This window comes from Pogoniulus pusillus, chromosome 4 (genome assembly GCF_015220805.1).
Source record: "Pogoniulus pusillus isolate bPogPus1 chromosome 4, bPogPus1.pri, whole genome shotgun sequence".
Taxonomy (NCBI): Eukaryota; Metazoa; Chordata; class Aves; order Piciformes; family Lybiidae; genus Pogoniulus; species Pogoniulus pusillus.
This window is the reverse complement of record NC_087267.1, coordinates 1,239,278-1,254,907: the sequence shown is the minus strand read 5'-3', so window position 1 is coordinate 1,254,907 and position 15,630 is coordinate 1,239,278. Positions and strand designations below refer to the sequence as shown.

The window sequence follows — 15,630 nt, the reverse complement described above, 5'->3', positions numbered from 1 at the left end:
CAGAGCCTGTCCCCCCCCTCCTGGCAGCCCTCAGATACTGATAAACATTGATCAAATCCCCTCTCAGTCTTCTCTTCTCCAGACTAAGCACCCCCAGGTCCCTCAGCCTCTCCCCATCAGCCATGCCCTCCTGTCCCCTCATCATCCTCATAGCCCTCCACTGGACCCACTCCAGCAGATCCCTGTCCCTCTGAAACAGGGGAGCCCAAAACTGAACACAGTATTCAAGATGAGGTCTCAGCAAGGCAGAGCAGAGGGGGAGGAGAACCTCCCTTGATCTGCTGGACACACTCCTCCTAATGCACCCCAGGATGCCATTGGCCTTCTTGGGCACAGGGGCACATTGCTGTGCCATGGGTAACTTGTTATATTCAAGCTCTTGAAAGCAATAAATCAGTCAAGGCCAGTGGGAACAGTTTACTTCAGGCTAGCAAAAGGAAACATGACTTGGATCAGTAGTCAGGGCCATGAAGCCTTGATCTATAGAAGTAATTGATTCTGATTGAAAAACAACCAACCAACCCTACAGAGGTTAGAGCAAAGCTTTCCCTTTCTGAATGTGCCCTGGGACAAGTGACAAGTTGCTCTAATGGAGCTGTGAAATACTCAGGGCTGCTGTGTGCTCTGCTTCCCCAAAACTAGGGGAAAAAATCCTCAGCAGGGTATTGTAAGGAGACTTTGTGAGCTATGAACTTGCTGCAACAGCTGAAAGAAGGAGAAGGCTTCCATTGAGAGAAAACTAACCAACAAGTGTCAAAGTGGGCAGTGTCAGTTCCAGAGGATTTGAAACTTAGACACAAGCTTGAAGAAACTATGTAAATATAACCAATATTTGTACCAAAAGAACTTCATACTTCATAAAAATCCACGGATTGCAGCCTCAGCAAGTTTGCTGCCCACACCAAGCTGTGTGGTGCAGCAGCCAGGCTGGAGGGCAGGGATCCATCCAGAGGCACCTGGACAGGCTGCAGAGGTGGGCACAAGCCAAGCTCAGGAGGTTCAACAAGACCAGGTGCAAGGTCCTGCATCTGGGTCGAGGCAATGCCAAGCACAAATGCAGGCTGGGCAGTGAGTGGCTGGAGAGCAGCCCTGAACAGAGGGACTTGGGGGTGCTGCTGGAGGAGAAGCTCAACAGGAGCCAGCAGTGTGCACTTGCAGCCCAGAAAGCCAACCAGAGCCTGGGCTGCAGCAGCAGAAGTGTGGCCAGCAGGGCCAGGGAGGTGATTCTGCCCCTCTGCTGTGCTCTGCTGAGACCCCACCTGGAGTCCTGCAGCCAGTTCTGGAGCCTCCATTACAAGAGGGATGTGGAGATGCTGGAGTGTGTCCAGAGCAGGGCCAGGAGGATGCTCAGAGGCTGCAGCAGCTCTGCTGTGAGCACAGACTGAAAGAGTTGGGGCTGTGCAGGCTGGAGCAGAGGAGGCTCCCAGGTGACCTTCTGGTGGCCTTCCAGGATCTGAAGGGGGCTACAAAAAAGCTGGAGAGGGACTTTTTAGGCTCTCAGGGAGTGGCAGGACTGGAGCAAAGCTGGAGATGGGTAGGTTCAGGCTGGCCATGAGGAGGAAGTTGTTGAGCATGAGAGTGGTGAGAGGCTGGAATGGGTTGCCCAGGGAGGTGGTTGAGGCCCCATGGCTGGAGGTGTTTCAGGCCAGGCTGGCTGAGGCTGTGTGCAGCCTGCTCTAGGGTAGGGTGTCCCTGGGCATGGCAGGGGGGTTGGAACTGGCTGCTCCTTGTGGTCCCTTCCAACCCTGCCTGATTCTGTGATTCTGTGCTCTAGAACACTTTCAGTTACACTCAGAGCAAGAGAACATAGGCTGTAGCAGAACTGGCATTAGTGCCTCTTAAAGCAGGGCTGCAGGAATCACTGCAGGCTTTTGTCTCTCAGCACAGACTGGCTTTGTGTTGCCCACAGCTTGCACACAATTCCAGTAAACCTTCCATGCCAAAGAGAAATGATCAGATGGCTGGCACTGAGGGGCTGCTGGCACTGCAGGGTAATGCAGAGCCCCGAGGCTGGAAGCGAGCCAGTGGAAGCTGTGCAGCCAGCGTGGTCAGAATAGCTCAGACACTCAACTCGGCCTCATTTCACAGGGAGGCAGGGAGGTCACAGGGCAGTCAGAGCCATCTCCTGCATGCCAACCTCCCCACATGTGCACTCCTCCTGCTGCTTTCTCTAGCAGACACACTTGTGGCTCTTGGGCACGGGAAGGTCTCTGTGCAGACCAGACCCTCTGCATTCCATGAGCTCTTCTGGTCATGAAGTTCTGTTACAGTTTATGACTAGGGTCCTGGTTGGAAATAAAGCTTTGTGCTAGCTTGAAGCTAGCTGGAATGCTTTGGTGAGAAGAATTAGATTACAGGCTGTGAAAGGGAAACAGTGCTGATGTCTGCTGCACTCATAGGCTTGCTGAGAGGTATAAGAACAAGAATCCAAACATAGGCAAGGGAGTTTGAGCACTGCCTGAGCTCTGGGCTGCATTTCACTCCAACCTCTCCCTCCATCTCTCTGATCAGTCCACTTTGCTTCCTAACCCCCCGGGCCAACCTCCATCCTTCCTTGGGCACAAGGCAACGTCTGGGGTAAGGTAGGGGAGTGGGAGAAGGTGTTAGGGTGGTTGGGAGCCCCTCCTGGGGACTCAGGTGTCTGGGAGGGCTGCTGTGCTTCTGTGTTACCTTTTACCTTGTCTGTTTCTGGATCTGCTGTAGCTCTCTGCTTGTCTGTTGTGCTAAACTGTAAATACAAAGCTTCCTTCAATTTCCAGTGGCTGAGTCCTGTCTGGCTGATTTCCAAAGTGGGGGAGGGACGGGGGGGGGCAGGGAACACCCAAACCATCACACCAGCCCAGGAAACAATCAAGGGAGGTTCTCCTTCTTCCCCTCTACTCTGCCCTGCTGAGACCCAATCTTGAATACTGTGTTCAGTTTTGGACTCCCCTGTTGAAGAGGGACAGGCATCTGCTGGAGATGGTCCAGTGGAGGTCTAGGAGGATGATGAGGGGACAGGAGGGCATGGCTGATGGGGAGAGGCTGAGGGCCCTGGGGCTGCTTAGTCTGGAGAAGAGAAGACTTTATAAATATCTGTGGGCTGGCCAAGAGCGGGGGACAGGCTCTGCTCACTGCTCCCTGGGATAGGACAAGCAGCAATGGGTGTAAGCTGCAGCACAGGAGGTTCTGCCTCCACACAAGGGGGAACTTCTTTCCTGTAAGGGTCCCAGAGCCCTGGCACAGGCTGCCCAGAGAGGTTGTGGAGTCTCCTTCTGTGGAGCCTTTCCAGGCCTGTCTGGATGTGTTCCTGTGTGACCTGTGTTAGATAGCATTGTCCTGCTCTGGCAGGGGGGTTGGGCTGGATGATCTCCTTGGGTCCCTTCCAACCCCTAGCATCCTGTGAGCTGTTTACCCTTGTTTATCACACCTCAGGCAGAGGCTCTGATCCCTAGGCTAAGGCTGCTGGGGCAGTGCCATGTGTGTGATCTGTTTTGCCCCAGCAGGGGCACACCAGAGGCCATTCCCATGCTAACTGGGACAGGTCGGTAGCCTGAGGGGGGCAGGCTCCCACATGAAATGTGGAAGGCAGCTGGTCAAACACTCACCTACTCTATTAAACAGCATTACAGAAGCCTGGCTGGGCCTCCTCTCTGCCTGCAAGTGCTCTGATACCCATATCTGCCTTGCCCCTTCCATCCTCAGTTCTCTGCAGCTGCCCCAGCCGAAGCAGGACTCTCTGGACAGGGAGCAAGGGCAGCACAGTTCAGAGCAAAGTGATACGCAAGAGGAAGCTTGGAAAACCTCTGTCCTGCCATGTTCTGCTTGGAGTCTGCATTGCTCCTGACAGCTTTACACACTGCTGCTGAGCTAAGCCAGTCTGTTCTCCCTTCCCTCTGGAGACTTAAGTACATCTGCCTTGTTAAAGCAACATTCATGTGGGGTTTTCCTACCCACCTGCTACTTTCTACCCAGTTCACTCTGTTCCTCTTCACAGCAGTTGTTGAGTGCTTGCTTGATCACTGCCAGCACTGCCTCTTGACTTTGCCAGTCTCACACTCATTCCACATTTACTCAGGTAATATCCCTCAGCCTCTCATCATTTGTGCCAGCATTCTGTGGGCTTTTTCTAGCTGGAGGAGCTGTATCTGTTTTGAGATGCAGTGCAATGCCTGAAGAAAACCCTCTCTGTTATATTGCTGAAGCCCTGGCAGCCTGGTGCAGCCCCCACTGCCTGGGAAAGGGGAAACAACCCCCACTTTCAAGCAGGGTAGCAAGGAGGAGCCAGGGAACTCCAGGCCAGTCAGTGTCTCCTCTGTGCCCAGTAAGATCATGGAGCAGATCCTCCTGGAGGCACTACTGAGACAGGAGAAGAGTGAAGAGGTGATTGAGTACAGTCAGCATGGCTGCACCAAGGGCAAATCCTGCCTGACTAACCTGGAGGCCTGCTATGAACAGGTCACAACACTCATAGGTGAGGGGTGAGCAACTGATGGCATTGACCTGGACCTGAGCAAGGCCTTTGGCACTGTCCCACACCACATCCTGGTCTCCAGGCTGGTGACACATGGGTGTGATGGGTGGAGCACAAGATTCATAAAGAACTGGCTTGGTGGCCACACCAAAGAGTGGCTGTCAATGGCTCCATGGCCAAGGGGAGGCCAGTGACAAGTGGAGTCCTTCAGGGATCAGTCCTGGGACCAGTCTTGTTCAACATCTTTGTGAGTGACAGAGGCACTGAGTGCAGCCTCAGCAAGTTTGCTGCCCACACCAAGCTGTGTGGTGCAGCAGCCAGGCTGGAGGGCAGGATCCATCCAGATGGACCAGGGCAGGCTGCAGAGGTGGGCACAAGCCAACCTCAGGAGCTTCAACAAGAACCTCACCCCCAAGTGCCTCTCCTCAGAGCTGCTCTCCAGCCACTCACTGCCCAGCCTGGATTTGTGCTTGGCATTGCAGTCCAGCATCATCTGTTAACAGCTTTCACTCTGCTCAGACTCCCTTTGCTCTTCTGATGCTGTAATACTGAATTAAGTTTCATCTTCCTTTTCAGGTCCTTTGGCAGCGATTCCTTCCCTTCCTGGCTTTGTCCTAGCATGTCTATGCTACCCATTCTCTTCCAGCCTTAACTTCTTTCCTTCTTTTTGATTTGTGGGTTGATTGGTTGGTTTGTGAAGTTTCTTTAGTTGGATTTTTCAGTGGTTGGCTTTGGAGAGGGGTCAGGTTCTCCCTGCCTTGTTCATGGCTGCTGTTCCTCAGCTTTAAAAGAGAATAGCAGAAGAATTTGGGTTGGAAAGAACCTGCAGAGCTCATCCAATCCAGAGCCATGTTCAATGTCTGATCAGGTTACTTGGGGGTTTCCACCTCCTCTCTTGTGTTTTTGGTAAGAGGCAGTTACACTCTTCTCAAGAAGAAAGTCTTTATGGCAAACCCTAAGCCACTGCATGAAGAGCACAAGGTCCAGCCTGGAAAGTGTGTTCTGAATCCACCTGGTTGAAGTCCTGTCAACATGCCAGGCAGAAGCACATTAAAATCATGCACCTATTTGCTCTGCTGGACAGTGAGGGGATTTCTCTGTACATCCAGCAGAAGATGCTGGGTGCAATCTGGAAATGCACTTAAGGAGAACATGGCACATTCACGTTTCAGACAGCTCTAAGGTTTTGCAGTGAGGCCTGAGTATCTACACTGTGAATTTAGACACATAAGTCCCATGTGGAACCAGGCCCCTGATGGCATTGCTGCTGACTGACATGTGCTAACCTACATGCTTCCTATGCCTCTTGGCAGCTCGGAGACCCTTCTCATAGTTCACAGAAGGAAGGAAGATCTATCTAGGTTTGCCTTCACTGGCCTGTCCTTTGGGACCTGATCCTGCATTCACTATCAGGTGTAAGTAAGCACAAAAATTCTCTGGGAGGTGAGACACTGCTGGGGTGCTCAGGAAGGATTAGATAAATTCATGGACAACATGTTGGTAAGCAGATACCATGGAAATAAGCAGGGGTGTACCCTACAACATGTCTGATGAGGCAGTCCTCCATACTGAGCAACTCCAAAGGGAATGGGTGACCAGCAGTGGCCAGGCTCATGTGTGCTTTATGGATTGTAAGGGCTTGGGTGTTCCTTGCCCCACCCCATCCCCCACACTTTGGAAAATCACCCAGACTAGACTCAGAGGCTCTGGAAATTGGATGAAGTGTTATATTTATAGCTTAGCACAAAAGACAAGCAGGTATTGACAATATCATAGAATCAACCAGGTTGGAAGAGACCTCCAAGCTCAGCCAGTCCAACCTAGCACCCAGCCCTGGCCAATCAACCAGACCATGGCACTAAGTGCCTCATCCAGGCTTTGCTTCAGCACCTTCAGGGATGGTGCCCAGGGAGGTGGTGGAGTCACCATCCCTGGAGGTGTTGAAGCCAAGCCTGGCTGGGGCACTTAGTGCCATGGTCTGGTTGGCTGGCCAGGGCTGGGTGCTAGGTTGGACTGGATGAGCTTGGAGGTCTCTTCCAACCTGGTTGATTCTATGATCTTGCTTAACTGATGCTAGCAAACTGGACAAGGAAGTGCTAATGCATGTCCTTGAGAACCTGACAAGTCTCACCATACAGTCTCTTGCAAGAATATCTATAGTGCATTTCTGGCTGCCTTCACATAATCACAGGCTCACTGGATATATCCACCTGAAAGACACCTCGAAGATCATCCAGTTCAAGATTTGACCCAGCACTGAATTGTCAACACTAAACCACATCCCTGAGCACCAGGTCCACAGGCTGCTCAAACACCTCCAGGAACAGTGACTGCACCACTGCCCTGGGCAGATCATTCCAGTATTTGATAACCTTTTGGGGGAAGAAACATTTCCTAATATGCAGCCTGAACCTCCCCTGGCACAGCTAGAAACCATTTCCTCTGGTCCTGTCGCTTGTCAGCAAGGAGAAGAGGCTGCCCCTTCCTTGGTGCAACCTCCCTTTAGATAGCTGCAGAAGGCAACGAGGTGGCAAACTCAGCCTACTTGGCATGGCTGCTTGTTGGGATCAGCAGTGTGCAATGGCAGCTCAAATGAAAAAGCTATGCATGTAACTCGGGCTTATTAGAGAGGTTTAGACACAGAGACTCTCTCTCCACACACCTTCTCCTTCTGTTCACTTACACAACTAAACTTGACATCTACTCCCATTACTAGTAGTGACTGTGGCTTGGCTGTTGCTCTTTCAACTAGGTTTAAGTGTCACAGTTGTCATGTTGTGAAGCTACATGGTGTGACATGCACTCTGCACTTCCAGCTGTTTCTAGTGTGAACAAACAAGGCCGTGGCTGTGAAGATGGCCTTGCAGGTGATTACAGAAAGAAATGTGGTGGGAAAACATGGTTGTATAGCACAATGATTTCTCTTGTACTCATCACATTTTGTGCCACTCATTTTTTGCCTAACCCCAAGCAGAAGACATCTGTCGTCATTATTGCTACCTTTCTTCCCAAAAGGAATGCCTCCTGGTGCACAGAACCATGGAAATTGCTTGTCCCAGCCAGCAGTATGTCTCTGGTTCCTGACTGGCACTGCCTCCTCCCCAGGACAGCATCTTGTAGTACAAGAAGCATGTTTGTGCAGTGGTGACTATTTGTCACTGCAGAGCCTGACACCGGCATTAAAGCATCTGCCATTTAGAGCTGTGGCTCATAACTGCCCAACATGAGAGCTGCAATGAAATCCTACCTTGCCACGTTGAACTGGAGAAGTCTGTTTAGTTAGCAAGGTTGTACCTCTCAGATACTAATGGGACTGTAACTGATAGGAACACTAAAGTCCATATCCAATGAAAGGAAAACAGCAATAACCTGGGACAGCTACACAGCCAAGGCCTCTGTCAATAGGAATGTTTGGATCTTCCCCTACAAAGACCATAACATTGTACAAAATTGGCTTTCACGGGTTTCTACCTTCCTGACATCCCAGCTCCAGAGCACTCACTCAACCACTCAGTACTTCCCTTGATAAACTTACATTTGAGGGATGAATTTCTCCCACAGGCTTTTCAAACTCTCTGAACTGGCACATGTTCATGACACTGGCACATGTGCACAGACACTGGCATGCACAGCACACACACCTTCTCCAGGCAGTTCCTAATCCCCCACGGAGAGGTCATGGGACAATGTGAATATGCAAACAGAATATGAATAGGGTGAAGCAAACAACAGAGTCTAGGTAAGAGAAAGTTATAGAATCAACCAGGTTGGAAGAGAGCTCCAAGCTCATCCAGTCCAACCTAGCACCCAGCCCTGGCCAGTCAACCAGACCATGGCACTAAGTGCCCCAGCCAGACTTCTCTACATAGAATCAATCAGGTTGGAAGATACCTCCAAGCTCATTCAGTCCAACCTATCACTTAGCCCTACCCAATCAACTAGACCATGGCACTAAGTGCAACATCCAGGCTTTTCTATGTAGAATCAACCAGGTTGGAAGAGACTCCCAAGCTCATCCAGTCCAACCTAGCACCCAGCCCTATCCAATCAACCAGACCATGGCACTAAGTGCCTCAGCCAGGCTTTGCTTGAAGTCAGCCTAACAACACATATAAATGAAAATCAGTAATTAAAGCTAATCCATATTCACCCCTTCAGACCTTCATGGCATTTAGACATTTTAAGGAAAGAAGAGATGATTAAGTTCATCTAAGAAGTGCTCTTGCATACTACAAGCCATCAAATTCCACATGCTGCATTCCTATAACAGGAATTATGCTTTCATTATTATCAGTAGAGTTCTTCTGCCTAAATTTCCCATAGGTCATTGTCACATAAGAAACACTAAGCCCTCCATAGAACCACCAGTGGCCAGACTTTGAAGAAAACACAGAAAATCTCTAATCTCATGTTGCAGATTCAGAGCTAGAGACATCATCCTTACCAGATTAGCTATCTCTTGTGCATCAACTTTCCCCTTACAAGCACCACATCTCTCAGCTGTTTCAAATATCTTTAAAAAGTGAAGTTACCTCAATCCCTCCCATCTGCTTCAACTTCCTTCTGAAAGCAAAGATGAACTGACTCAGTGCCCATAGCTTTTGCAACTGCATAATATACAATCTCAGCAGCAAACCTCGTAGTGGTTACAGAATCATAGAATCAGCCAGGTCGGAAGAGACCTCCAAGCTCATCCAGTCCAACCTAGCACCCAGCCCTGGCCAGTCAACCAGACCATGGCACTAAGTGCCCCAGCCAGGCTTGGCTTCAACACCTCCAGGGACGGTGACTCCACCACCTCCCTGGGCAGCCCATTCCAATGCCAATCACTCTCTCTGACAACAACTTCCTCCTCACATCCAGCCTAGACCTCCCCTGCCACAACTGGAGACTGTGTCCCCTTGTTCTGTTGCTGGCTGCCTGGCAGCAGAGCCCAACCCCACCTGGCTACAGCCTCCCTTCAGGTAGCTGCAGGCAGCAATGAGCTCTGCCCTGAGCCTCCTCTGCTGCAGGCTGCACCCCCCCAGCTCCCTCAGCCTCTCCTCACAGGGCTCTGCTCCAGGCCCCTCACAGCTTTGTCGCCCTCCTGTGGACACCTTCCAGTACTGCAACGTCTCTCTTGAATGGAGGAGCCCAGAACTGGACACAGCACTCAAGGGGTGGCCTGAGCAGAGCTGAGCACAGGGGCAGAAGAACCTCCCTTGTCCTGCTGCCCACACTGCTCCTGAAGGCAGCAACATGTCAAGGTTTTTTCCTAGCTCTTTCCAGTGAGCTGTTACTGTGAATGCGTTAGCAGATAATATGATCTGTACAAACTGGCAGTGCTAGAGACCTTCTCATTTCAGGATGCCTTCTGGAGTTCCTCCTGAACAGAACTCAGATGACCTGCTCTGAGAGCACTCTGTAATGAGTACCAAAAGTGGGAGCTGTTACGAAATTGCCTCCACAAGGGCACTCCAGGCAAATGCAAATGAAGATGTGAACGCATCCTAAGTGTTTGAGTGCACCTCTTGACACATCAGGAGGGCTGGCAGGCAATTAGCCCTCCAGCAGCTTCAGCTGGGACACAGAGGTTAAAAGTGACAACAAAACATGGATGTTAACACATGCCCCCAGGCACGACAGCCACCCTTACCTGAATACACTGGGTCAGATCTGTGTGACTCGGAGTTGACAGAAAACAGGGCAATAAGAGCCTAGACTTTTTCTGTAGCTAAGAGTTACTGTAAGTGGCTGCCTTGAGACTGCACTGAGGACAATTTTATGCTGAGAAAATAGATGAAAAATGCTAAAATTTTCAAAGTGTGGTTCCTACAGAAAGAAAGCAGTGTTAAAGTTATCAGCAGAAGGTGCCAGGTGACGTCTTTGAGAGATTTCAGAAACTTGATGAAACACAAAGTTTGAATCATAGAATGGCTTGAGTTGGAAGGGACTTTTAAGCTCATCTAGTTCCAACCCCCCCTGCCATGGATAGACTGCTTAAAATCTCATCCAGCCTTGTCTATGAGCTGTTTGGGAAAGGCAACAATAAAGACAGAACAACAGCATGGTACTAGCAATAAAATACATTCAAAGGGAGGGTTTCTGTTAAGAAAGATGCAGTTGAATGTGAATGTAAAAGGGAAAAAAAAAGGAGTGGGAATAGGGAAAGAAAAACTTCCACAATTGAAGTACAAACAGAGACCACTTCCCCCACAGCTGATAACATTTGCAACAAGCAACTTAAGAGCAATTATCTGGTAGCCAACTCACCTGATCGTCTCTTAAATCAAGTAGATCAATTGCATCTCCGCCTTGTTCCAAACTTGTTCCAACTGAGGAATAAAACTAAAAACGACTGCAGAGTGAACATTTTATACAGCCAGCAGACTTACTTCTTCTTGGGTTGTGTGATGGCTCGGGTGTTCCCCACCCACACACACTTTGGAAATCACCCAGATTAGACTCAGCTGGCTCTGGAAATTGAATGAAGCTTTGTATTTACAGCTGAGCACAATTTGCAAGCAGATATTCACAGTATATACAGTTATAGACAGACATACACAAGGTAGAAGGTAATAGAGAAACACAACAGCCCTCCCAGAAACCTGAGTCCCCAGGAGGGGCTCTCAACCACCCCTTCACCTTCCCCCTACCCCTCTCAACCTTAGCCCAGTCCCAAGGAAGAATGGAGGTTCAGCCAGGGGGTTAGGAAGCAAAGTGGATTAATTAGAGAGACAGCAGAGAGGCTAGAGAGAAGTGCAGCTCGGAGCTCCCAGGCAGAAGAACTGCCTCATCTATGTTTGGATTCTTGTTCTTATACCTCTCAGCAAGCCTATGAGTGCAGCAGACATCAGGCTTGTTTTCCTTTCACAGCCTGTGACCTAGTTCTTCTCACCAAAACATTCTAGCTAGCTTCAAACTAGCACAGTTTGTTTTGTCAATACTACCATCACTAATGATATGGGATAAACATCCCCGTGCAACTCCAAAGCATGTAAGACCAAGGTGTGGCTCCTCCATGGATTGGCTGGAAAACAATGGATGGGTAAAGGTCAAAATTGTTTCCCTTTTTACAGGTAAAAATAAATCAAATCACAGGGAAATTATGTGCCAAACAAAAAGCAAATTGCAAAACACAGATACTGGATCTTCTGTTCATCTTCCTAACTGCAAAGTTAGTATTATTTTAAGGATCCTTTCCTTATCCTTTCCACTGAAGAGGGAAAAAAATCTCAGTGCTGGAATATTAATATTATGGTTCCACTGAGAACAGTCTGAACTTCTTTGTCTCACCCCAAACTGGGCTGTGTTCTGCCTCATTAAAGGAGGAATGAGATCCAGTCCAACAACAGTGATTTGGTCAAAACAAAACCACAATTACTGTTAAAGATTTTTGTACTGAAAACAAATAAAAGAGGTGGGTTTTTTCCATCAGTTTTGAAGGAATAGTCATGACATTTGTCAATTTCATTGCAGTTTTTCAGAAAGGGGCAAAAATGCTGCCACCTCCCTTCAGGAAGAGTTGAGTTAGAAACTACATTTGACAAATATTGTGGTATTCCAGAGGCTTCATTCAGTCATTCATTCATTCTCTACATGTGGCTGTGAAATTCACAGAAATGTAGGTATTTATCCACATAAATATAGAGGTGTGTGTGGCTATCAATGTGAACACACAGAGATGTATATGCAGCCTGGAGCACAGCCCTGTGAGCAGAGGCTGAGGGAGCTGGGGGTGTGCAGCCTGCAGCAGAGGAGGCTCAGGGCAGAGCTCATTGCTGTCTGCAGCTACCTGAAGGGAGGCTGTAGCCAGGTGGGGTTGGGCTCTGCTGCCAGGCAAGCAGTAACAGAACAAGGGGACACAGTCTCAAGTTGTGCCAGGGGAGGTCTAGGCTGGATGTTAGGAGGAAGTTGTTGTCAGAGAGAGTGATTGGCATTGGAATGGGCTGCCCAGGGAGGTGGTGGAGTTATCGTCCCTGGAGGTGTTCAAGCCAAGCCTGGATCTTCTGCCAGTGGTCTGGTTGATTGGCCAGGGCTGGGTGCTAGGTTGGCCTGGCTGATCTTGGAGGTCTCTTCCAACCTGGTTGATTCTACGATTCTACGATATAAGTAGAGAGACATTAAATAGGATTTAAAGAACACAAGGCACCCAGGGAAAGAGGTAGTCCATTTCCCTATATCTTCTCTTTCCTGATGTAAGGGAAGCCTTGATGTGATGCAGTGTTGTGGTACACACCAACAGAGAGCCACTGCTAGCTCCATTTCCATCCCAGGGGCTAGGAAGCTCGACATACCTTGCCAGGCCCCAAGGATTAAACTGCAGTTACACCACATGCCTGGGCTTTGCTTGCCCTAAAGGCTGTCAAGGACAGGGACTGCTGGCAGAGCCCTGTCAGATTGTAACCCGGTCCCCTGCAGTCACTCCTGTCACCTCATGAGCAACGCGGGCAAATCCAGACGAAAAGACCAAGCCGAGGGGCAGTAACTCGGGTCCTGCGGCGCGGCAGCAAGCGGCTGCCCTGGCAGCCTTCCCCCTGGGTGCGGAGGAGCAGTGAGCTTGGCTGCTAACCTTGGGCTGGCCCGGGCGGCTTGGGTCACAGGAATGGCATGCTTCGGGGGAGGGAGAGGGGAATAGTAGGGGCTTCGGAGAGGGGAGTAGTAGGGGCTTCTTCTGAAAGTATTAACCCGTCAGTAGTGCCTCTGCACTCCCTCCGTGTAGATCTATATTTAGCACCGGAGCAAGGAGCGTGTGCTGAGAGGAGGTGGGGGTGAGGGGTGTGCTGGGGGAGGGCTCCCTGTGAAGCCCCACACCTTTGTCCTCCAACCGTGGCCCCGCAGGCTTGGCAGAGAGGACAGGACCACCCGTCGTGCCCAGACACGGCTCCCGTGCCCCCACCTCTTGTCCCTTCGCTGCACCCCGAGCTCTTGGGATTTCAAGGAGGGGGGAAGTTAGGCTGTATCTTCTATCTCTCTTTTTCTCGATTTCTTCTTTCTTTTTCTTTTTCCAGTCTGCCTTCCTCCACTGGTACCCCCCTCCCCTCCCCCATCCCTATCCCCCCCTTACTTTCTAAATAGGAGATGTTCTCAGGACAGCGCCCAGGAGACTGGCTGGAATCAGTTTTAGAGGGTGATGCACCGCGACAGCTAAAAGTTGGATAGGGTTTCAGCAGCTCCTATATAAAGCAGGGAAGACTTATGTCACTAATTAAATTCCATCTGGGTTGTTCCTCGGGGTGTTTTTGAGCCTGCCACCCAACTCAAGCAGGCAGAGAGGCCGGGGGACAGCATGATGATGGACCTTTTTGAAACTGGCTCTTATTTCTTCTACTTGGACGGAGAGAATGGAGCCCTACAGCAGCTGGAGATGGCCGAGGGATCCCCACTGTACCCAGGCAGTGATGGCACCTTGTCGCCTTGTCAGGACCAAATGCCGCCAGAGGCTGGCAGTGACAGCAGTGGAGAGGAGCATGTGCTGGCACCCCCTGGACTACAACCCCCCCACTGCCCCGGCCAGTGTTTGATCTGGGCTTGTAAAACTTGCAAAAGAAAGTCGGCCCCCACAGACAGACGGAAAGCAGCCACTCTGCGGGAGAGGAGGAGACTGAAGAAGATCAACGAAGCCTTCGAGGCTCTGAAAAGACGGACTGTGGCGAATCCAAACCAGAGGCTGCCCAAGGTGGAGATCCTGAGGAGTGCCATCAGTTACATCGAGAGACTGCAGGACCTCTTACACAGGCTGGATCAGCAGGACAAAATGCAGGAGATCGGGGGGGATCCTTTCAGCTTCACCCCCAAGCAGGGAAATGTAAGCACCGCTCCTTGATTCCTCCCGTCACCCTGACTTCCAGCTGCGAAACTTCCGTGCCCGTCCGTCCTCCTCGGCACAGCCTCTGCTGCGGCCCCGGCGGCAAGGCAGGCTGACGGGCGCGGAGGGGACCGTGCGGGCTCCTCGGGCCTCCCAGCAGCAGCTGGCCCACCCCGGGGAGCCGCCGTCCGCCTCATTAACACCCATCCTCTCCCTGTGTCTTCCGCCCCCGCGCCTGTGTGCAGCAGATCCCCAGTTCAGACTTTCTGAGCACCTGCAGCTCCGACTGGCAGAGCGTTTCTGACCATTCCCGAGCCCTAGGCGTCAGCCCCAAGGAAGGTAACTCGCTCTGCGGCCGCCATCCGCCGTCAGGGAACGGCAGCCTCCGGGCCGTGCTCCCGAGCGCCTTTCTAATCCCCGACGGTCGCTGTCCCTGACGGTGTCTTACCCTCCCAGGCTCTTCGCCTGCCGCGAGTCCTGCCCCGCAGGCCCGGCAGGAATCGTTTGCTCTTTAATCCCTTTTCTCTCTTTGAGTAGGAGGCTCCATCGTCGAGTCGTCAGCCTCCAGCAGCCTTCGCTGTCTCTCTTCCATAGTCGACAGCATTTCTTCCGACGAGCCCAAACTGGCCAGCGTGGAGGAAGTGGTGGAGAAATAAATCGGGCTGCTCTGGTAGCACACATAAAGGAGATGGAGTCCCCATCCCCTTCCCTCTAAACGAAGTAATGCAGCAAATTAACACAGTGGAAAGCCCAAGCAGGGGCCTTGTTAAGGTCGAATCAAGGTACACCTACACCCACACCCACCCCCCCAAAAAAAAATGACTCTCATTGACTTGAGTCAAATAGACTTTTCCCCTTTTTCTTTCCTCATTTCCTCCACCCCCCTACGCCGAGTTTTGTTTTCTTTCAATTGTGTTCCATAGACCACCCCTCCTCCCTCTTTGGTTTGTTTTGTTTAATTTAAACCACTTAACTTACCTGCATACTGGTGATCCCCTCTCACTGAGACTCACCGGAAAGTTCATTCCTGGCTGAGTGAAGCTGTCGATTGCGTTTCGTGTTAGTCGTTTGTAAAGGGTTCCGGGCTCGTTTCGTTCCTGTAAATAATTTTAGTACTGTCTTTTCTTTTGTAAACATAACAAATATATATATTTAAATGGTGGGATGCGATACTGTATATAAGAACAGGCAGACTTCTCGGATTGTAAAATAAAGCTCTTTGTGTTACAGTGTTTTGCCCCACTTCGTAATTAAATAGCAACCCAGACTTAAAACCCGTCACCAGACGTGTGTTGTCAAGACACGACTCGTGTGACTGGAGGCAGCACTCAGGACAGATTTTTGCCCTCGTTCTCTCCTGTGAGGAGCGTGTCTCCTTTATCCACGTCCA

General features: G+C 50.6%; 1 protein-coding gene across 1 annotated transcript; it reads left to right on the top strand.

Annotated features, from left to right (window-relative positions):
* Positions 1 to 13,721: 13,721 nt before the first annotated feature.
* Positions 13,722 to 14,896, top strand: MYF6 (myogenic factor 6). The gene is made up of 3 exons (XM_064142877.1): positions 13,722 to 14,240; positions 14,489 to 14,579; positions 14,778 to 14,896. Exons 1-3 carry the CDS (start codon positions 13,722 to 13,724, stop codon positions 14,894 to 14,896), a joined length of 729 nt encoding a protein of 242 aa, XP_063998947.1.
* Positions 14,897 to 15,630: the final 734 nt, after the last annotated feature.